This window comes from Symphalangus syndactylus, chromosome 12 (assembly GCF_028878055.3).
Source record: "Symphalangus syndactylus isolate Jambi chromosome 12, NHGRI_mSymSyn1-v2.1_pri, whole genome shotgun sequence".
Taxonomy (NCBI): domain Eukaryota; kingdom Metazoa; phylum Chordata; class Mammalia; order Primates; family Hylobatidae; genus Symphalangus; species Symphalangus syndactylus.
The window spans coordinates 121,762,047-121,784,435 of NC_072441.2; the positions used below are offsets into that span (position 1 = coordinate 121,762,047).

At 41.9% G+C, this 22,389-nt stretch overlaps 1 protein-coding gene across 2 annotated transcripts in view; it reads right to left on the reverse strand.

Annotated features, from left to right (window-relative positions):
• Positions 1–22,389, reverse strand: part of ASTN1 (astrotactin 1) — a 311,909-nt gene that overhangs the window by 95,707 nt on the left and 193,813 nt on the right. For both annotated transcript variants that reach the window (XM_055254545.2, XM_055254543.2), the window contains exons 9-11: positions 9,430–9,504; positions 2,582–2,719; positions 1,923–2,073 (exon numbers count right to left, since the gene is read on the reverse strand). In XM_055254545.2, the coding sequence (XP_055110520.1) occupies positions 1,923–2,073; positions 2,582–2,719; positions 9,430–9,504 (364 nt within the window). The remainder of the gene's footprint in view (positions 1–1,922; positions 2,074–2,581; positions 2,720–9,429; positions 9,505–22,389) is intronic.

Below are 22,389 nucleotides of genomic sequence, written 5' to 3' on the forward strand. Positions count from 1 at the left end.
CAGGAAGGGACACAGAAGTGGCAAAAGAGGGAGAGCCTAACCCTGTGTTTGTCTGCTAATGCATGTGCATGCTCAAACCCATATTGCAGTGGCTACAGAGGGTAGGGAAGGAGGTGCACATATGAACACACAGTGTTTCAGCACTTAGAATGACTCCAGATGCTAATAAGAAATGAAAGGCTCAAATCTGGATGAAGAAATATAAGCTGAATAGCTTCTTTAAAAAGTATCTCAGCTGCGAGCTCCATTAGATAGTGAAATTGTCTCCTGAGGATCCCAGCTGGGAGCACATTGCTTAAGACATGTGAGAGTGGACCAGCCAAAGGCAGGGTGGCACTGTGGGACATCAACTTCCCCCTTGGCTGCCTTTGGGAGGCATGACCTAAAGAGCACTGTTCTTTGCATTTTCCTGACAGTCCTTCCTGTTCTTCTTTCCCTTCCTTATCATGGACCCACAGGTTCTGCTCTTACCTGCCCCTCAGTGCTCTCTCTCTCCCTTTCTTTTTCTTCATTTTCTCTTCCTTCTCAGATGAATCAGCCTCCTGTCAACTGCTGCCTCATAGGTAAAAGTTAGGGGAGGCCTTAGGGCTGGGAGCACTCCACTCTGTACCAGGCACATATCTGTCTTTGATTGAGAGCAGCTCCCTGAACAGAACAGGTGCTCAGTGATGGGGAAGAGGGGAGGGGAAAGATGGCATCAGCGCAGCATCCTCACAGCTTGTCCCTGCTCTGGGTCCTCTCATAAAGCACAGCTGTCAGACTGGAAAGAGAGATGGGGCACCATATCCTCCCCAGAGCTGGAAGCTCCTGCTCCAACCGCCAGTCCAGTAGAGCTACCAGTGAATCATCTCTTCCTCTCCTCTGCTGTCAATCTGAATGGCTCTCCTCCCTGCCTCCTCTGACCCATTCCCTCTCCTCTCTTGAGGACTATATCGTTCTGCCTTCGAAGAAGGGACGGAGGGAAACAGACAATAGTTCTATGGGCATAAGAATGGCCCACACAAAGGAGCCAGCAGCCAAAGGCTTCATCTGTTCCTGTCTCCATTTCCCTGCATGGCACAGTTCAGTCTTCACATCCATGATGTGGGAGATAGCTCAGTCCACTGTAGCCCAAATTGTCTTACTAGTTAATAGTATCACATTTTTTTTAAGAGACAGGGTCTCATTCTATTGCCTAGGCTGAAGTGCAGTGGCGAGATCATAGCTCATTGCAGCCTTGAACTCCTGGGCTCAAGGAATCCTTCTGCCTCAGCCTCCAGAGTGGGTAAGACTATCAGCATACACTGCCATGCCCAACAAATTTATTCCATTTTTTGTTGTTGTTGTAGAGACGAGGGTCTCGCTATGTTGCCCAGGCTGGTCTCAAACTCCTGGCTGCAAGTGACTCTCTCACCTCGGCCTCCCAAAGCATTGGGATTACAGGTGTGAGTCAGCCACCATAAACAGAGTCCATAGAGCTGATAATGAAGTACTTTAGAGACCCACCTTTGAAGAAGCAGGTGCTCATTGCTGTGGTCACAGAGGGGACAAAGTTTTTTTTTTTTTTAATTTTTATTTTTTCACTACCATTCCTGGCATAACTTACTTCTTTCATCACTCTAGCTTTAGGTAGGTGTCTCCTAAAATTTTCTATTACATTTAGAATCAATGTCATATAATTAAGCAATTATTTAGTTCTTATCAACTAATTTTTTCTTGAATAGTTATAGTGCACATAGTAGGTACTCCATAACAACTTCTCGACTAACTGATTCATGATTACCTTCTCATCCTTATCAAGAGAAAATCCCTAATTTACACTAAATGGTGTTTACAACTGGGGATCACAGCACATTTTTCCCTATATATCTGTATTGTTTCTTCCCCCGTGCCTTTCCTCCCCATCCCCAAACACAAACTACTAGCTGGCAGGGCAGACCTACCACACAACCAGTGGAATCCAGCTTGCGATCTGAAATACAGCGGAAATTCTTACTGCAGCCCCCGTTATCTTTGCTGCAGTCGCGCACCGGCCCAAAGGAATCTAAGAGAACCTCCAGGCTGTCGAAGGAGGATGAAGTCATCAGCTCCTCTCTGTGGGGAGAAAGGCAGGGAACAGTCAAGGAGATTCCAGATGCAACAAGTGGCATTACATTCCATGCTCCTATCTAGTCAACTGAATTGTATCTCACTCTCTCTTCTAAAAATTGAAGATCAACTATACTCCAAGCCTTGAACTAACAAATGATGGGCATTCTCCGTATCTAGGAAATGAGCCAAGGCTGTAACGCCTGGTCAAAGAAAGAGGTCTAAACTTGGGCAAGTAAATTAACATTTTATTGCCTGTGAGTCCTTAGCGTATGTGAGAAGTGCTTACCAACTCTAATTTTATGTCTTCTTCCAGTGAATGAGCCTTGGGATGTGCAATATTGACCCAGATAAAAAGCAGATCCTGGCACAACATAGGGGGAATTTGCAGGCTGCCTGCCAATTTTTCCTTTTAGCTTGTTGTGACTCCTTCCCTAGCACATAGAACCTACAGGTAGTTTCTCACTCTGCTTCCCAAGCCAATTGCAGGCCTCAGTCCTGAAGCCAGACTCACCTGACCTCCACAGCATCCTCCATCACGGTCATGTCCGTCTTGCACTTTGCTGATGGATTGATGGCCAGTTCGGCTGGTGGAATCACAAAGCTCTTGCTGAGGGGCAACCACATGCCCTCCCCAAGGGTGTAGGTGAATCTGCAGGGACACCCAGTACCAGGTGGTCATGACTGGAGGCATAATCACTCACCACTGGGGGATCTGGCATTCCATTACCAGTGCTTTCTTCTCACCATTTGTAGTCCTCTTCAGAAAGATTGTCTTTTTATAGGTGCAGTGACTAAGTTCTAAGGAGGCAGAGAGGCCAACCCTTGCTCACATGGCCAGGCAGCTGGAGAGCTGATTATGGTGCCTGCTCACTAGTTGTTAGAAGTAGTTTTTATCAAGTCATAAAAAGCAAGTTCCAGCTTTCTTCGGATTTGAAGCTGGGCTTCCCCTGTCTTGAGTCAGATATAATTGGAAGCATTTTAATTGAAGAGAGATGCCAGCCTCCCACTGTCCCCATCCCACGGCTGCACACCCACAGTGGCAGCAGTGGCATCTCTCTGTGCCTGGAGGAACCCTAACAAAGAAAAGAAAGAAAGAAAGCACCCCTTTACAGCTTCTGTGTGATGGGAACAGAAATGACTGAAGCTAAGAGCTTCCAGGGAGGAGAGAAGAGCAGATGAACAAATGAACACAACAGGCCCAGATTTATTCTCTGCACTCCTACCCACACCATTGGCTAAAGGTGCTAACCCTTGGGATACAGGGAAGATTTTTTTTTTTTTTATTCTTACAACAAGGGCTAAAAGGAATAAAAGAATCAACCGGCATTTCAAGGGAGAGCTTAAGAAAACCAAGAGAGATTATTTGTTTATTTATTCATTCATTTCATTTCAAAGGCATTCAAATGCTCTGTGTTCATAGTCAAAAATAGTCTGTGGGATGAAAGCCAGTGTGGATGGGATATGAGGAGGCTGTGGCAGTCTGGCATCCCCTCCCCACTTAATGTGGAGGGAGGAACAATGGAAGGATGCTTACAATTAAACAGAACCAGGCGCTGGCTCCATTAGCATGCTGCTCACACAGCACCATTTCAGAATCCTGCTCCTTTCTCTTCCCATACACAACCCTCTCCCTTCCCCAGGTTGCCTGAAATTCTAGGAAACCAGATTGATGACTTCAGATCTTTTATTTAAAAAAAAAAAATGTGGCCCTCTCCAGTAAGCTGGCCACAGAGCAGACCCATTGACTAGGGCTCATGAGTTAGAGGGCAGCCAAGCCACATGATTTCTGCCTATACCCTGAAAGAGAGTCCTGGGCCCTAGAGCAGCTGGAGGGGTGTGGGACATGTGCCAGCTTAAAGCAGGGGATTTCCAGGGGCCAGGCAGAGCCACTGGTAGGAGGGAAGTGGCCAGGGTTTGGGGGATTTTCTCCCATTTCCACCCTGACTCTTGGGCCCCTACTTCTCTGACAAGTTGGTGAACCTCTGCATTAAGCAGCATTGAAATGTCAGAGATGCTTCTGGCTCTGAAAGAATCACTCAATTCTCCCCACTCACAGGAGTATCAAGCAGTAGGTCTGTGCAGGGAGGTGCCTGCACCAGGGGAGGAAAGCTTGTTACTTAGGGGACAACAGAAGATCATCACTTCATTCTTCTGTGAAGCAGTTAGCAAAATTGGAAGCATGACAGCCCCTTCACTCACACACACACACACACACACACACTCACAAACACAAACACAAACACAAACACACAGTCACACACTTCATCTGGTAAGATTAAGGAGCCCATTCAGGGCTGATTGCCTCAAGGTACCTGGAATCCGGGACTTAAGGATAATGTAGGTTGAAGACAACAACCTCCAAGAATTCGTATAATTTCACTTTGCATTTCATAATGGACATCCTTGAGTTAGAAACATTATAACAGGCAGGCTGGAGTGGGGGCACCTCCGCTATTACATCATTTTAGAGAGAATGTCTACAAGTAGTTTGAATGGTACCAAGGAGGAGGCAGCTGATTGAACATAGAAATAAAATTTTGTTTTCTATTTTGATTTCAAAATTACAATATTTGCATTGATGCAGAGCAACAAATCTGTGACCTGTGGTTTATAATTTATGTAACTGATTTTAGGAAGCCGTTGGCAGTTCTGATACATTTCTGATGGTTAATTTTTCTTTTCAAAGAGGAGGCTCCATGCCCATCCATCTCACAGTTTTCTCTTCCTCCTCTGAATACATTAATATTTCTAAGAGAAAAGCAAATCACATCTTCCCCCAACTTAAACTGTTTATGGCACCCTGTACCTACAGAATAAAGTCCCAACCTCCAAAGAGGTCATCCCCGACAGCTGATAGCTTCTTCAGCTTCTTTTTTCACCAAACCCTGGGTCACCCTCTGCTCTTACAATGAGAACTGACCAGAGTTCCTAAAGTTGTCCTGATTTTCTCACCTCTTTGCCGTTGTTCCTAATAGTCCTTCTTTCTGGATTTTCTTCCCTCTCTTCTTTGCCTGACTTCTAATCATTTGCAGGTAATCAGGTAAGATCCTACCCCTTCCAGAAAGCTCCCCAGGGCCTTCACCCTCTACCCTCAGACTGAACAAGGGGCTGAGCCTGTGCACCTGACTCAGAGCCCCTTGCTGCACCTGAAATGATGAGTTGTGCCTGTCTCTTCACGTGTCCATTACCACTCAGAAGAATGTGCTCTCTTGGATGGCAGAAGATAGTTCTTGTCATTTTTGTATCCCCACTGCCTCACACAATTTCTGCCCCAAAGACGTCACTCAATAAATATTTATTGACAGATCAATAATGATATTTCATTAGGTTCTTTAGTTTGCACAACTTTCTGGGGAACATAATCTCAATGTTCAAATTTAAAGGTGGAAGCAAAGGTGAAGATTATCCTCCATGTAGAGCAGGCTATAGGTTAAACTCTGGGTTTAAATGGATTTAAAGGTTAAGGTGGAAATGAATTTGATATTGTGAGAAACCTCCTATGTGCAGAGCAGCTCCTGAGACACTGCACTGGACCACGTTAATAAGAAAAGCAGCCTCCGGTAAGATCAAGGTGAAACCCTGTAGGGGAAGCAAAGTCAGGTGTTGGGTGAGACTAACCTTTGCAGAGAACTGTAAAGAGGCAGGTGCTCTGTAGCGTGGCCTCATTTATCCTTACAACAGTCCTCTGAGGCTGGTTATCTGGCCCCATTTTACCGATGTATCAACTAATTTTTAAGGCTAGTAACCTCTCCAAGGTCACCCTCTGTAAATGGGAAAATTGGGATTGGTCTGATTCTCAGGTATGGATCCCAGCAGCTTTCTAGTTCATGCTGGCTCAGGCCTATGGAATTCTAAAGTTTTCTTTCATCTGCAAAATCTACTGAGTAACTCCAAAAACCAAATATAGAACAAACTGTCAGAGAAAAGCTGTGTCCTAAAATCTCATCTATCCCTCATTCATGCAGATTTGGCAGGAACAACTTCAAAAAGCTACCCAAGAGAAGCTGGGTGAGCATCTAGAATGCTTTCCCAACTCGGGCCTTCTCTGGAGACAGCTGGTGCTGACCAGTGCAGTTGATGGCTCAGCTGTGCACTGAGTCCTGCACACAGCCCTGTGTTCAACTAGAGCTAGAAATTCCTGTCCAGAGGCAAACACTCACCAGAGACAGCTGCACAGAACAAGGCTGCGGTCTCACCATGGCTTGCCATTAAATGGAATGTGAGGAAACGGATCAATTGCTCTTGACCTGGCATCTCCACGCTTCCTCAGAGCAGGCTATTCCAGGACAAGGAATTGTTCCAAAGGATGCAGGCACTCACTTTGAGGGAAGGTCTCTGTGGGATCAATTTGGTCTGTACCAATCCCTACCCCCACAGTCTGGTGGAAAGGAGTGATCCTAGCCACAGTGGAAAGGACTTCTTGGACACTGGAATGGGTTTGGTGGGAAGATTCAGTCGGTAGGTTCAGGGTCCTCTTAGATCCTTTGAGTCTAGCTTAGGCCCTTCCCAAGTTATTTGGGATTGCAGATTATCAAGGTTAGGTTGAACATCAAGGTCTTTTCTTACTCTGGGTTCAAGTTTTTAGGAACTGCCTGAAATGATTATCTACATATGTCTATTGAAGGCCTGCTGTGTTCAAAATTCTATGTTGGATGTTAAATATCTAAAGTGATGTAAGATACCACTCCTTCCCTAAAGAAGAACATCATTTCATTGGGGAAAAATAGGTAGTTGAAAAATAAATATTAAACAAAATAATTGACAAATACGTATTAAAATCAGTATATTATAGGCATTTGCAGGGGTAAAGTCATTGCAGATTGGTACAGTGGATTGGAGACATTTTAGAGCAACATTCTTCAATCCTGGCTTCAGGTTAGAATCACCATAGTGCTTTTAAAAAACACTCATGCCCTCACCACACCTTCCAGAACTTATGAATTAATTGCTTTGCTCTGGGTATGATCGCCAGTCATTTTTAAAGCACACTGGGGACTCTCATAGACAGCCAGGGTTGAAGACTGCTTTTCGGATGAGACTGTAAATGCTTGAAGTCAGAGACTATCTTGGTCATATTTGTTTGGTTATATCTGCAGCATCTGAAACAGTACCTTGAAACAGTAGGTGTTCAGTAGATGCTGAGTTTGGTGGAGACTTGATCTGGACCATAAAAACTGGTAGCATTTATATTATGAGAAAAATGTGCATTCTTGCTAGAGGAAAGGGTACGAGCAAATGCGCAGAGTGGGAGATACTCAATTTATTGCGGATATTGGATCACTTAGAAAACAGATTCAACTAAGAACAAAAGGTTCTCTAGAAGAAGAGTGGCTCATTTAGAGGAAATTGTATGTTGGCATTCAATAGTAAAAAGATTTAAATGGCGGAATTTAAACTCTATTTCAGAGTCCAGAGAGATGTTCAGGAGCTTGGAATTCAACAGGACACTAAATCATGAGTGAGCATAGTAGCAAATAAGCAGCCAATTACAGTCATTGACCAGGTCATAGAATTTTTTAGAGTGGTCGTTGGTAGGTGGTTTACTCAGATGCCAGAGTGGTTTTGATTAAAGTTCCTGGTACCTAAAATAAACAGATCGTGACCCATTTCTTTCATTTGAGAGGCTAGTTATTTCCATGTTAGGGACAAAAATTCTTAATCACTTATTGATTAACCCACTGGCTCCTGAGATATCTGACCTCATGGGTCAAACCACACAGTTGGCCCCCTCTATAGTGCTTGGATAAAACATCCAATTGGCAGCTAGCAACTTTGAAAACAACATAAATGGTGCCTGTGGGGATAGAAACAGTTTTTGTGCAGGTTTTGCTTGAATAGCAATTTTATTAAGGCCCTTGTTTTTCAAACTACTAGTTTCTGACTTTTAGGGAATGGGGAACTTATCTATGTCAATCAGCCAGATTCCGCTAGGCTCCTCATCTGCCTTATCTTTATCACCCTTTGAAGTCCTGGAAGACCAGCAATAGGAAAAAGAAAGAAAAAGTCAGCTGAATGATAAATCCTTGTTGGAAAATTTTAATGCCCATGTCACAGTCCAAGGAATGGAGCTGACATCTCTCGCAGCACAAATCCTCAAAGCAGCCTGTAGCCAATGCCATCAGCATGACCCAGCCTTCCCTGGGACAGACACTCAGGAGAGAAAAGGACAAGGGAAAGTCCTTTGAGGAAGTGGTTCTGTGGATCCGCACTCTAGCTAGGAGCGTGCCTAAGAGAACATGCTATGGCTAAGCTGAGTCCACAGCGAGCTACAGGAGGAGCAGTAGAAGCTTTGCAAAAGAGTGAACTCTAGGAGGCAAATGCAGGAGCAAAAATTAACACCTAGGCCAGGAATGGCTGACAGGGCTGGTCTGGGAAGGGGCTTGGAAAGGTGGCAGTGAAAAAGTGAGACTCAGCAAACCGTATGGATGCAAGTCTTCCATTTGTCCTACGCTGCTCACCATTTCTCCAGAAAAGGCATGCAGTAGCTGAATTCATCAGCCGCTTATGCAGGACTACTCACTTCCTCTACTTAGAGGACTTACTCAAGGAGGGACATGTATTCATGCCCATACTGTCAAGCCAAGCACTTAGACGGAACTCAGCAAATGTATGTTAAGTGAATGATAGATTGACAAAATGAATGGATGGTAAGATCTTATTTTGGAAATAAACTGTTCCAGCTAAGGCCTAGTATGAATTAAACTTTATTGTAATCGAATCGTTCCTGGCTGGCACTCAAATTATTCCTCTGCTGTGGGCCTTTCTAATACATGCTATTCCCAGGTATGTAGGTAGAAATTTGGGAGGGAGTAGAAGCATCCAATTTGATCAGCAAAGTAGTAGGCAAAAGAAAATAATAATGAGGTAGAGTTTAGAAAAGGGGAAGGCAGGGGCGGGAGAGATTCATTTTGAACAACTTAAGACTCTGTGAGGAAGGTGCAAATTAGATGCAAAATGGAGAGGCAGAAACTGACATTAATTGCCTACTCTGTGCCAGTTTCTGTGCCAGGGACTTTCCCTGCATTATTTCATATATCCCTCACAATAACCCAGCCAGGCATGTAATATAGCCCCATTTAACAAATGCAGAGCCTGGAGGCTTCAAGAGGTTGAGTAAATTAGTGAGGTTCCCAGAGCTGGCAAAGAAGGAAGCCAGGGCCCAAACAGAATCTGTCTGACCTCCAAGTCCTCCATGTTGTCCCTGGGCATGACTGGGGGCAAGCACTTTTGTTAGCAGGTGGCCGTGACAACTCAAGGTGTTTCCCATTTTATACTTTACCACTAGGAAAGTAAGTTCAGGGGGAAGCGGAACACAGGGTTTGCAGGCATACATAAGCAAGTCCCTAGACAATCACTTACCTAAATATTTTATCAGAGGGCTGCTCTCCCAAAACCAGGTCAAAGCCTCGCTGAAATATTGTGTAAGGCCATGGCCTAAAAAAAGAAACATCATTCAATTAAATTCAACTCAACAAATACTCACTGAACACCCACTTCATACCAGGCACAGTGCTAGGTGGTAGAGACCCAGCCATCCAGGGCATAGCCCTTGACCTCAAGAAGCTCACTAATACGAGCTCACACATGACCTTGAATCCTGGGACCTGACGAAGAACACGATAAATGTAAAAGTCACTGAACTACTAGGAAAATGGAATTTAATAGCCATGACAATTGGAACTACATATAGAGTAAAATTATATGAAGATAGACCTCACATATTCATAATTCCTGGTCCTTTAGATGTAGATTCACAGAAACCTAGCTTGATCTCGCTTAAGAAGAGCAGCGTGATTTCTTGGGAATCAGACAGTTCCGGATTCAAACCTCATTCTTACATTGAACCAGCTGTCTGACCATGGACAGATAATTTGCTTGCCAGTCCTAATTTCCTATAGGGTCAATAAATGATACCTACCTAACAGACCACCGTGAAGGTTAAGCAGACCTCTTAGGCCAAAGACTACAGCTCATACAGAATATTCAATGTGTTTTCTTTTCTTATTCAAAATGACAAGAGGATTCTGGGTCTTTGATAGGTTTCAGACATCTTCAAACATTTTAATGTCACTCACTCAAACAGAAACAATTGAAATCATGTTTGCAAATATTTCTTAACTGTAATTCCTTCTAGTGAACATCTAGGTATTGTCATATGTATTAGAAAGTAACAAGACTATTTCTTTTAAATAGTGTATATCTTTTCACTAAACCAGATCTCTAAGCCCATTATTTAATCATTAAAGCAAGACTTAGCAAAGCCCAGATCTTGTGAGTACTGAGCTATCGCACACACTAGGTGAATTTAGCCCTTACACTTGTGCAACTTACAGTCTCATAATAAACCCAATTATTGACAATTTTACTGTAGACATTCCTTTTGTTTTCAAGGACTACAAAAAGTCAGGGGAATAAATTATAATTATTATTTGGGGCTAATTCTAATACTAGGAGTTAATCTACTGGTTTTCAATGCAGAGGGTATCACCCCATAGAGGGCTTTTTGATAAATGTATGGCAGTTGTTCTTCAATGACACAATGACTGAAGGTCATTATCGCCCTTTAGAAGGTGGGGCTAGGATGGCTAAAACAGTGCATTGCTCAGGACAGTTCTGCAGAACAAAAATTTCCCCATGTCCTACAAGCTTTTGAATGTCATGCAAGACATTTATTTAAGTTTTGAAAATCCGCTTCTAATGGTTTGAGCATAGATGCTAATTCCATTGACATATAAGCACCAAGTACAGTTTCAATACACAGTGAATTTTCTGGGTCCATAACTACTTTATAATTTGAGGGGAGGTTACACATTGTATAATCACTTTGAATCACCAATACAGCACATGTGTATCAGTCTGTATTGCTCTCACACATATCATAATACAGTATTGCATATTATACTATATATTATATTATGGTGAATCTGTACTAGGTACAAATGTCTATCAAATTTATTATTTATTTTATTGTAATGGAGCATTAAAATATTTATTATAATTAGCATAGGAAGACATAATTATTAAATATTAAGTTATAACATTATAAATTATTCTTATTTCTCCCTTAATATTGAAACACTATATTTGTTAAAATTTTGTATATACAGATTTTATTATTTATAAATTTTATTTACACATAATAAAAGGGGTTAAAAATATTTGTTACAAAATATTGATAGTGTTGGAAATCACCAACTTAACCCAACAAGCTAACAAATTAATTAACCAGAGTCTTTATTTGTTGCAAGGGAAAGCCGTTGGAACTATATAAGGAAGTGGCTAGGATGAATGTGTTCATTATTTAAGCTTACTATTTATAAATGCATTATTCCTGGGATTCAATTTGGAAATACCTAAAGGCAAGAATTGGCTCCATAAGGTATCCAAACAGTGTACTGTGAATAACTCTTGCATCAAATAAAAGGCCCTTCCCCAGGTGTTTTTTATGTTTGTTTCATCATTGTAGGTGAACCCACAGAGTAGGGTTTGAATTTGATTCTTTTTTGCTGAACAGAAAAAGGTGGTTTATGCACAGCTAAAAATATCGTTAATTCAAGAAAAAGTCTAGAAATCACGAGAAAAAAAATTCTCTATAATCCAAGACACCTAGAAAAGGCAATAAAAGAAGAGGGACGTGCAATTTTATTTATCTCTATTTTGGGTAGGATCGTATTTTATTTACTGTCAGTTTAACATTTTGAATAACATACATTTTGCCTTCCAGCCATTTCTAGCACTCAAAACTGATACAATGTGTAATTATAGCTAATTGTTGGCATAGTTCCTAGGTTGTTTGAAAATATATTTTCAGGAGCCAAATGACTGGCATTAAATACTATGTGAACAATTAGCTATGCAGAATGACACAAATAAACCTGTATTCAAGCCAAAGCCAAAGTTAAGGAAGCAATGAGCTTGGACATATTTATTAAGCACACATCCACTGTTGCTAAGTAGTTTAGGTCAAGGAGACCTCCTGCTCTTGAGGGGCCTGAAAATTAAGAACATCAACTCAAATTGGAAGGATGTAGAGGAGTGCAGTGTAGACCCCACCCTGATCACATTTAGAGGCAGGAGTGTAGTGTAGACCCCATCCTGATCACATTTAAAGGCAGCAGGGCACATTGGTTTTAGGACGTGGATTCTGGAGTTAGCCTGCCTATTTCAAATGCCAGCTTAGCCACCAATCACTGTGTGACTTTGGGCAAGTTCCTTCATCATTCTATAACCCCATATCCTCATCTGTAAAATGAGGCTGATGGTAATAACTGTATCTATTTGACAAAGTTGTTATGAGGAGGAACTAGCTAATGTAATTAAAGTGCCTAGAACAGTGCGTGGCATTTAGTGAGTGCCACACATAGAATCATTTGTTAAATAAATTAAATTGATCAATTACATGCATCAAATATAAATACTATAATAAGGAGCTGTTCCCAAATTTCAATAGCGGAAGAAGTGTCTTGCCCTAAGGTGCAAATGCAATGCCAACGCCAGGCTTTAACTCAGATTGTAGATGTCTTCACATAGGCTGGAGAGGAGGCAATGTGAGTATGCAAAGGCCAAAGCCCTGACACCCCACCTCCCACCTCCCACTTCCCACCCAGTGGTCACTTCACAGGGCAACTAACTCTATAGCATTGACATTAAACACAAAGAGCAGGGAAGAGCATATTGTGAAATGGCAAGAGAAGTCAGCAAGTAGCAAATTGCACTAGCAAAGGAATAAAGGGGAATTTACTTAATGTCTTCCCTCTAGTCTGGAATGATCTGCCAGAGAGACAAGAAATCTTACTTGATTTATTTAGCAAATATTTGTAGAGGCCTATTGTGTGTGAACTGTGATATTAGGCAACAGGAATTGGGATAAAGAGATTCTTGCCCTCAAAGGAATCTAAGGTCTTTGTGAAGAAACACATATAGACCCAGACAAACCACTGAGAATGTTAAAAGGGAAGAGGAAGGGGTTTTTAGGAAATAAGCTAAGTGGCAATGGCTGGTGGTAGAGTCGCCATCCTGGGTGCAGGGAAGGCTGATGTTGGCAGTGCATGGAATGACAGTGGAGGGTCTGGCAGGGGAGCTTGGTGCACATAAGTAGAAGGCCACAGATGGCCATACAGGAAAAGGCGGGGCAAAGTAATGAAGAGCTGGACGTAAAAGCACTCATAACGCTTTGAAAAGGACTTACTTGAAACCCACTGAAAGAGGAAAGGCCTCTGTATTTGGGCTCTTTGAGTGCAAGTGAAAGTAAGAAACCCCCCCCCACAAAAAAAAAGCCTGTCATGAAGTCTTGTATCCAGGTTTAAATGGAAGTTGCCTCTGAGATGCCTGTAAGCAGGGTCTAAAGGCCCTTCTATGTGTCCCTTGCCTCCCTTTGCTCTGTTTCTCAGACCATGGACTTCATTCCAAGCAGCTAAGACACATGGTGGAGATGGCCCCTAGCCATATGGGCCACAGAAGAAACACTTTGTCTCCTCATTAGGAAAAAAAATAATCTGTGAGAGAACTGCCTGACATATTCTGAGTCAGATGAGCAACCTGGAGCAATCTCTTGGCTGGGTAAGCAGAGGCTTCTAAAGAGACAGCAACTCTTATCTGGTTTTCTGGGCTGGAGCTGGAAAGGAGAGTGAGTGGCAAGCCTCAGCTTCTGTCTGCTTGTAATGGTAAGAGTGTTGCCTCAATTAGAAGTGAGCAGCATTATTGAGCAGACTGTGCCAATATTCATTTTGTGGAAAGGGCGCTAGGCCATCAAGGAGCCCATGGATGGTGTCCGGTCAGATGCGGGGCAGAAGGTTGAACCCTGCCATTGGAAGGAACTTTCAGTCTCTCATAGCCACTTTGATATGTGGTCTCCAATATTCTCTCAATGCAGGGCAAACCACTCACATCTTTTTAGTCAGAATAGAGCATTTTTGTTTGTTTGTTTGTTTAGATCTTCATTCTAACAAATAAAGACCCTGAAGATTGTCGTCCCATGTGGGCAGCTACAGGTGGCTTCCATTCAGGCACATCATAGGAAGCACTGCAGACCCATGCCCATGCCTGTGCCACGGAGGAGCCCATTGTAACGGATGCACAGCAGCCAGCAGGCACACATGCAAACGCATATGCTGAGAACTAGTGGTAATCTTTTATTTGCCTTTTCTTTCTTCCTCCTGTCTCACACAATACCCACAGTCTATTCAGAGTCTTCTCTAAGCACTGGCAATTTTCAAGCTTTTGGTTTCTCTCCCAATTCTCTCTCCTCCGCTTTAGGACATAACCACTTTTGCAGGGATTTTTCCCTTAGTCTAGGTGATGTGTTGGGCCAGAGGTTGGCTGTGGCCTTGACTTGACTTGATGCTTGTCCTTCACGCTGATAGCCTGGGCATTTCTTTCACTCTGTAACCTAGTGAGTGAGTAAAGACCCTGCGTGACCAGCCTGACTGGATGCTCCCTTCATATGGGCTATCTCAATGCAGCAAGGGACTACTCTTGCCTTAACAAGGGTCCTTTAAATTCACTTTTTGATTAAGTGCTAGTCCCAGCTTTCCACCTAACTGTGGCATTTGGAAACAGAGCTCAGAAGCTGTTGGCCAGCATGTCTGGTAATAGGCTTCCTTGTATAAGGCTTGCTATCCAGGGAGAGGGAGGAGAAATAGAGATAGGTAGGTAAGTAGGTAGACGATAGATAGATGATAGATAGATAGATAGATAGATAGATAGATAGACAGATAGATAAAAGAAAGCAAGAAAGAAGGAAAAGTAGGGAGATAAGCAGAGTGAGAGAGAATATACGTATGTATATATGTATCTGTGTATATATGAATGTGGGTATGGGGCGTGTGTGTGTGTGTATTCTCTTTGATATAGTCCAGCATAGATGGGATGTTTCATTCAGAAGTAGTGATGAATAGGGCATTTCATTACGGGCTTTGAGAAACTATAAGCTTTTTCCAGACTTACATATTATTCTACCTGTCATAAAAGGAACATTTCACAAGTGGAAGTATTTGTCCATAGTTAAATGAAAGCACATCCTTTCAAGCCTGCCTCTGGCCCACATTCGGCTGAGTTTCTGGTAGAAGCATGGTTTCCAAAGTTTCTGACCAGCTACTCATAGCACTTTGGGGTCCCAGTATGGGATATTATATTTATATGGGATGTGAGAACATTTAAACAAATATTCCTTTTCTAAACTAGGTAAATAAATCGCAAGAAGGGTGTAGTGAAACAAAGAGAGAATAGAGGCTCATTTTAAAAGTGCTTCTGGAGAAAGGCAGTTTGCAGTATATACAGGAGAAGAGTGAAGAGAAAAATAGCAAAAATGAATTTTTCTGCGATGCAGTTGGCTGAACAATCATATGCCTCAATTTATCCTAATGATAAGATGGGGAGATTATTACATGTCACTATCTTCACAATCATTACTAGTTCTGGGAAAAACAAGTACTTGGAATGACCAATCCCTAGATTATCTGGTAAACCTGTGGCTTTATCAGAAGTTAGTAAGAATAATGATGAATAATGATGCCTAAAGTTTACAAAGGATGCTCTAGGGCCTTGAGGCCTTTGCAGATGTTGTTTCTCTACCTGGAATACCACCTCTGACATATCCCCTGTCCCTCAACTGCTATTTACTTGGACAACTTATACTATTCTTAAAGTCTAACTTAAAAATGACTTCCTAAAATAGGCTTTCCCTGGCACTCGTAGACTAGGTCATATTTCCTTGTTATATTCTCTCATGGCACCCTGCACTTTCCTTTATATGTATTTAGTGACTATTTTCTGCTCACCAGATACAAAGGACCTTGTCATCATGACTATTATACCCACAGTGCACACAGTAGTACCATTACATAGCAGGTGCTCAAGAAAGAGCTCCACTGTATTGCAAATGAAGTTGAGGGTTAGACAGAGCTGAATTTAAGCCCTGGATGAGGCAATCATTGAATTACATGACCTCAGATAAGTCCTTTGATTTCCCTAACCTCAGTACAATCATGAGTTGCTCAATGATGAGGATACTTTCTGAGAAATGCATCATTAAGTGATTTTGTCATTGTGTAATTATAGCGCATTTACACAAACCTAGATAGTCTAGCCTATTAGACCTAGGCTATATAGTATAACCTATTGCTCCTAGGCTATGAGCTTGTACAATATGTTACTATACTGAATACTATAGGTAATTATAATACAATGGTAAATATTTATGCATCTAAACATAGAAAAGGTACAGTAAAAATATAGTTACAATTTCATGGGAACACTGTTGTACATGTGGTCCATTGTTGACTAAAATGTCATTATGTGGTACATGACTGTACTTTCATCTGTAAAATGCAGATAAAATGGTGCCTCGAGTTATTACATGTTGATCAGCCAGCAGTATTCAGAGCCCACATGAGGTTAGCGGTCAGGGATATTAAATGAGTCCAATCAGTGTGGTGGCCAGCTGCAGTCATTTGTGCAAACACAGACATGGAGGCACAGGGTTGTTGAGTTTAACCAATGTTGAAGTGTTTCAATGAATAAAATAAAATGGTGATAAAAGAGTGCCTATGGTTGCTAAATGAACTACTACTTTTTTTTAATTTTTAATTTTTCTAGAGACAGGATCTCACTCTGTCACCCATGCCGAAATGCAGTGGTGCAATTATAGTTCACTGAAGCCTCTAATTCCTAGACTCAAGCAATCCTCCTGCCTGTGCTCTCCAAAGTGCTGGGATTACAGCTGTGAGCCACCATGCTTGGCCTCAAACTCATGTTATCTTTTACCATATAAATCTCATGCAAAGAAAAATTAAATATTGATATGATTGTACTATTTAATGTCTATTAGTAGAAAACAAACTTGTTTATAATTTTTTTATACAGAAAAATAACACACTTGTCAGTAATTAGAAGAGTAGTTCGTGTAGGTGCAGGAGCCACACTGAGTAGGTTTAAAACCTGGCTCTACCACTTACTATCTCTGTGACCTTGGATAAGTTCATTAATTCATGCCATGAGAGTGCCCTATCCACTTCCCTCCTTGCTACAGTCATACCTATACTGCTCTGCCCCCATCTTCCATCCTCATTTCAGATCCTGGATCACTGTCCTCTCCCAACACTTCTACATAATTTTTGGTAACTTAAGTATCCACTAAGATCAAGTCACTCAGCTCTTTGACCTTTCTCCTCTAATGATCCTATCTCTACCCTCCTTTTCTCGTGGTCATGTCCTAGATAACCAATATCTGCAACCCCTCCCTGGTCTCAATTTCAAGAATCTCAATATCTAAGCATCATCTCCTACTTCTTCAACTGATTGTTTCTAATGCCACAACAATTTTCTACCTCCTGGATGCTTAGAATTTATTCATTCTACCACTGTTTTCCTGACCTTCACCCACCTCATGTATGTTCTTCCTTCTTTTTTCACATTAAATTATGTCATCCATTATTGTAATCATTCCCTTTCATGTAACCTCAACTCCCACGCTCCTCCATCACTTCATCATACTTGTCTGAAACACTCCAACACTGGTTAAACTCAATGACCCTGTGGCTCCATTTCTGCATTTGCACAGATGAATGCAGTTGGCCACCACACTGACTAGTTTCATTTAAAATTCCCAACCACTAACCTCAAGTGGGCTCTTGAATATGGCCCAGTGATCAAACTAGATTTTCCTCGTTCATTCACTCTCCCTTTCTCTAGATCACCTTTTCATACCTTCTTTCTCTCAAATCTCTGACACCTCCTGCCCCATCTTCTCCCTCAGCACATGATGTGCTTCCTCAATAACTGAGAAAACAGAGGTAATCAAGATGCAAAGCTTTCACCACCACATCCACCTGCCTGCCTGTCCATGCCTATTACTCAGGCCTCCTTCCAGTAATTAGGCATGAACAGTTTCCACTCCTGACTAGAGTGCTGCCATCCCAGCCCACTCCTGGCATTTCATAGGCAATGGGATATAAGAAGGGCCCTCCATGGAAGTTACCAGTGCAAACTCCCCTTTGCTCCTCTGTCCTCAGGCAAATAAGAGCACCACAGATCCTCAACTTCTTCACATGTAAAATGGGAATCCTGAAGTATACACCACAAAAACATGATATTGTTGAATACTGTGTATAAATAAATTTCAAATTCTTGATAATCTTCGGTTATTAATTTTTAATCATTATTTTGGGTAACTTTTATTCTGTATTTTATGTATATGTGCACACAGGTGCTTTATATAAATTACATCATTTAAAGATAGAGCAGTAAAAAACTGACATGATCCCTTCCTTCTGTGGCTCAATTTTCTCAACTATAAATTAGGAATAATAATATTATCTACCTCATCAACTGCATAAGGTTGAATATTTTTTTAATATGTGCAAATAACTTTCAATAACCTTGGGATGCAGTCAATTTTTAATAAATATTAACTGTTATTATACACACATTAATAGGAATTTTGATTCTAAATGTTGAAAAGAATTTTTTTTTTGTTTTTTGAGATGGAGTCTTGCTCTGTCACCCAGGCTGGACTGGAGTGTTGTGATCTTGACTCACTACAACCTCCGCCTCCCAGGTTCAAGCAATTCTCCTGCCTCAGCCTCCCAAGTAGCTGGGATTACAGGTGCCCACCACCACACCTGGCTAATTTTTGTACTTTTTAGTAGAGACAGGGTTTCACCATATTGGCCAGGTTGGTCTCGAACTCCTGACCTTGTGATCCACCTGCCTTGGCCTCCCAAAGTGCTGGGATTACAGGTGTGAGCCACTGTGCCCAGCCGGAAAAGAAATTTTATAGATAGATCAAATGATTTTGAAACTGGTAGTGAACAAAATGTTGTACCTTTTCTTCTAGATTTGGAAACTCAAGGATACAACCTTGCCCCCAAAACATGGCAATAAAGACAAATACACATATACACACATGTAAACATAAATGTAGTGTTCACACTTGAACATTTTGTTGTCACACTCGGCCTTTTAGCCAACAAACAGCAAGTCAGAAAATACGAAAAACGAGGGGCACTGTTATGGGCCCCAGTTATGCAGGAGGCATTCACACCTTGGCTCCCAGCACCTGACTTGGAGAAGGGCTAGCTGCTCCTTTGATTTAAGGGTCATCACAGAAGGCAGAGGCAGAGTTCATCTGTCCCCAGATGGGGGAAGCTTAGCCCAGAGAACTGTAGTTTCCCTGTATATTTTGGGATCAAGAATTGTATAAGGCAAAGGGAAGAAATCTTGAGTGGGTCAGGAAAAGCTGGTAATAGCAGCTGCCATTTATTGTGCATTTCCACAAGCCAGGCAGGTACTCTGCTCGGTGCTGTCCATGTGTCATTTCACAGCTACCTAGAGAACTCTACAGCTGTGTTATTATCCCCAAGTGGCAAAGGTGAACAAGGGTTCATCAAGGTCACGTTAGTTGCCAAAGGTCACACTGCTAGTAAGGGGCAGAGGAAAGGACTGTCACGGAGCACATATCCTGGGATTTCTCCCACACCTTGCTCTGCTCTTCTCCCCATCATGGGCATAAAGCTGTTGGAGAAAATATACAAAAGCAGCATTGGGTCTACATACAGGGCTGTTGGTTGGGCATCAGCTTAGCTTGTCCATCACTGGCCTCTGGGTATAAAGTAACAGGTGGAGCAGAAGTTATCTGTAGTGCATAGAAAGAATTACCTGTCCCCTTGCCTGTGTTTTCGTGGGGCAATATTAGCATACACGGTGTTGTATTAGAGTCACTTACCTATTTTCCTTTATAAATATTCTCTCATTAAAATAGCTACTGAATCTCATTTATCATGGCATCTCTCATAAGCAGAATTGTTCTCAAACTTTGAGTACATCAGATTCACCCAACATATGGGTAAACTGGTCCTCAAATTTTGATGGCTTATAGGGTTGGGTCAAACATCAGTATTTTTAAAATACTAGGTGGATGATTCTAAAGCACACAATAGGTTGGGAATTGCTGACCTAACATGTATACATTCACACCTTAGCTGATCTTTATAGATGAGTTTGGCATTCTGTATAATATAATTGCCATAGAAACAGAAATTGCAATCCAGCCTAAGAATTCATTGGAACCCATTTTTTAAATTTCTGGATAATGAGAGGTGAAGCATATTGAGTTCCTTCCTGTCCCCTTTATTGATGAATTAAGATATCCCAAATCTCATTACAATTATATGAGATGCACATTCGTTTTTGAAAAACTGTCAATCATTTCTATTTCTGAGGATCAACAGTTCCATGAAAACAGTATTATGCAGCATTGAGATTTTCCTACATTCAGAAATGCATCTACAGGTACAGATGCCCCCACCTATGCACACATACACACATGTGGTCATGCACATGTGACACACACGTGGTCATGCACATGTGACACACACACTCACAAACACCCATATGTCATAGCTGCAGTGTTTTCTTTGTGGGTAGGGAGTCAGACGGCTGGTGAGACTCACGACTGCTCTCTTCCTCCTCTCTCACCCTGCTAGCAGCTGCTGCAGACACTGAAAGCACTCAGGCAGAAAGAGCATGCTGAGAGCAGGGTCCTTCGCTGACCAACACTGAGCCTGCAGTCTCCCAGACAAATCACCCCAAGACAGTCTCACCATGGCTCGGGTTTTGTGGGTGAGTTCTGAAGTCAGAAAAATCTCCATTCAAGTCCAAGTTCTGGATTCAAGTCTCTTGCTAACTTCGTGCAACTGATACAGCTAAAGATATTTGACCTTTCCAAGCTTCAGTTTCCTTTTCTGAAAAATGATAATAATAGTAACTACTGTTTTCCTCCCTCTACTTCTCTCTGGTTCTGCATCTAAAGGCTCAGTTGACTTTTACCCTGGGCTAATACAGCCAAGGTCTCAAGTTCAGTGGTCCTGAAAGCTTGTTCAGCCCACTTACTCCTGTCCATAGGCACAGCCTGCCATGTGTCCCCGGACACCCATCTTTGCTCACAAATGAACAGGACAAGAGCTTGGCAATGGATCTGTGCAAATCCATCCCTGTACAAGAAAAACAGTTTAACACATAATCACGACTGAATGTTACATCCCTGTACCAAGTAGGGTGCAAACCTGGGGACTCCTCCACCACAGACGCTCACATTAAATTCCAGTGACAAAGTAGGAGAGTGAACAGTACTAGCACAAGAGACAGTGAATAATAAGGGACTGGATGTACAATAGAAAACATAGCTTCCTACATTTCTGTGATTTTATGCCAGGAAAAATTGACAAAATAAGGAAACCAGGGAAGAATAAAATATCCATCAAGGAACTATATTTAGTATAGAGCTTTTATCCTTTTACCAAAGTCTTTTTCTGTCTACTAATCTGTTTAAATTCAACATATATTTAGCAAGTTTCACTATTAATTCAATCACTCATTCATTTCTTCATTTATCTGTTTACTTAAAAAATATTATCCAGTTGCCATGTAAAAAAACATTTGGCTAAATACAGTCAAGGGAAACAGAAATGATTAATACACACTTTCTGCTATCAAGAATGTCATTAATGTACTGATTCATTTCTCAAGTTTTTATCACATGCCTCTGATGAGACAGTCACTACGGAGAGCACTGGGCTACACAGATAAAAGGCCAGGTCCTTGTCCTGGATCAGGAGCCGATGAAACAAGGGTGGCAAGTAAACAAACTATGGCATTTATTTTGTCAATTCTGATGATTGAACAAGTAAAAGCTATTACTTTTTGTGCATTTATACTAGTCAATGAGCCAAGTAGTTTTTTTCACTTAATTATCCTAAGACCCTCTGAGGCACAGCTGTTATATTAGTCTTATTTAACGAGTGGGGAAAGTGAGGCCTAGAGAAATTAAATAACATAAGCCAAAGTCTCATAGCTAACAAGCAGCAGAGCCAGGGCTCAAGCACAGAGCTTTCAGACACCAGAGCCCTGGCAAAGACCTCTGTGCGTTATCAGCACTTGCTCCTGCAGGAGAACTAAGGAGAGTCATTGGGCTGCACTGGCTGAAGGCTAATGACTTGGGCTCACATCTTCATTTCCAGGCAGGGTGGAAGAGATTTCAAGTGAAATGGGAGTGAGTTGGTTCAGAGGAAGAAGAAATCACATCCTGTTCAAGGGTCATGGAAAAGCCTCAGTCAGGAAGAGCTATTTTAGATAAACTTTAAGCTTCGAAGGATGCACCGAGTCTAGGCATTGAAGATGCAGAAGGAAGGGAGGTTTGCTGCAGAAATAATAGTATGACCAAAGGCATGGAGGCGGGTGGATTTGAGGGAATATTACAAATAGCAAAGGGTCCAGTTCATCTGAAATGTAGGATACACAGAGATGGAAAAAATAAATTAAAGC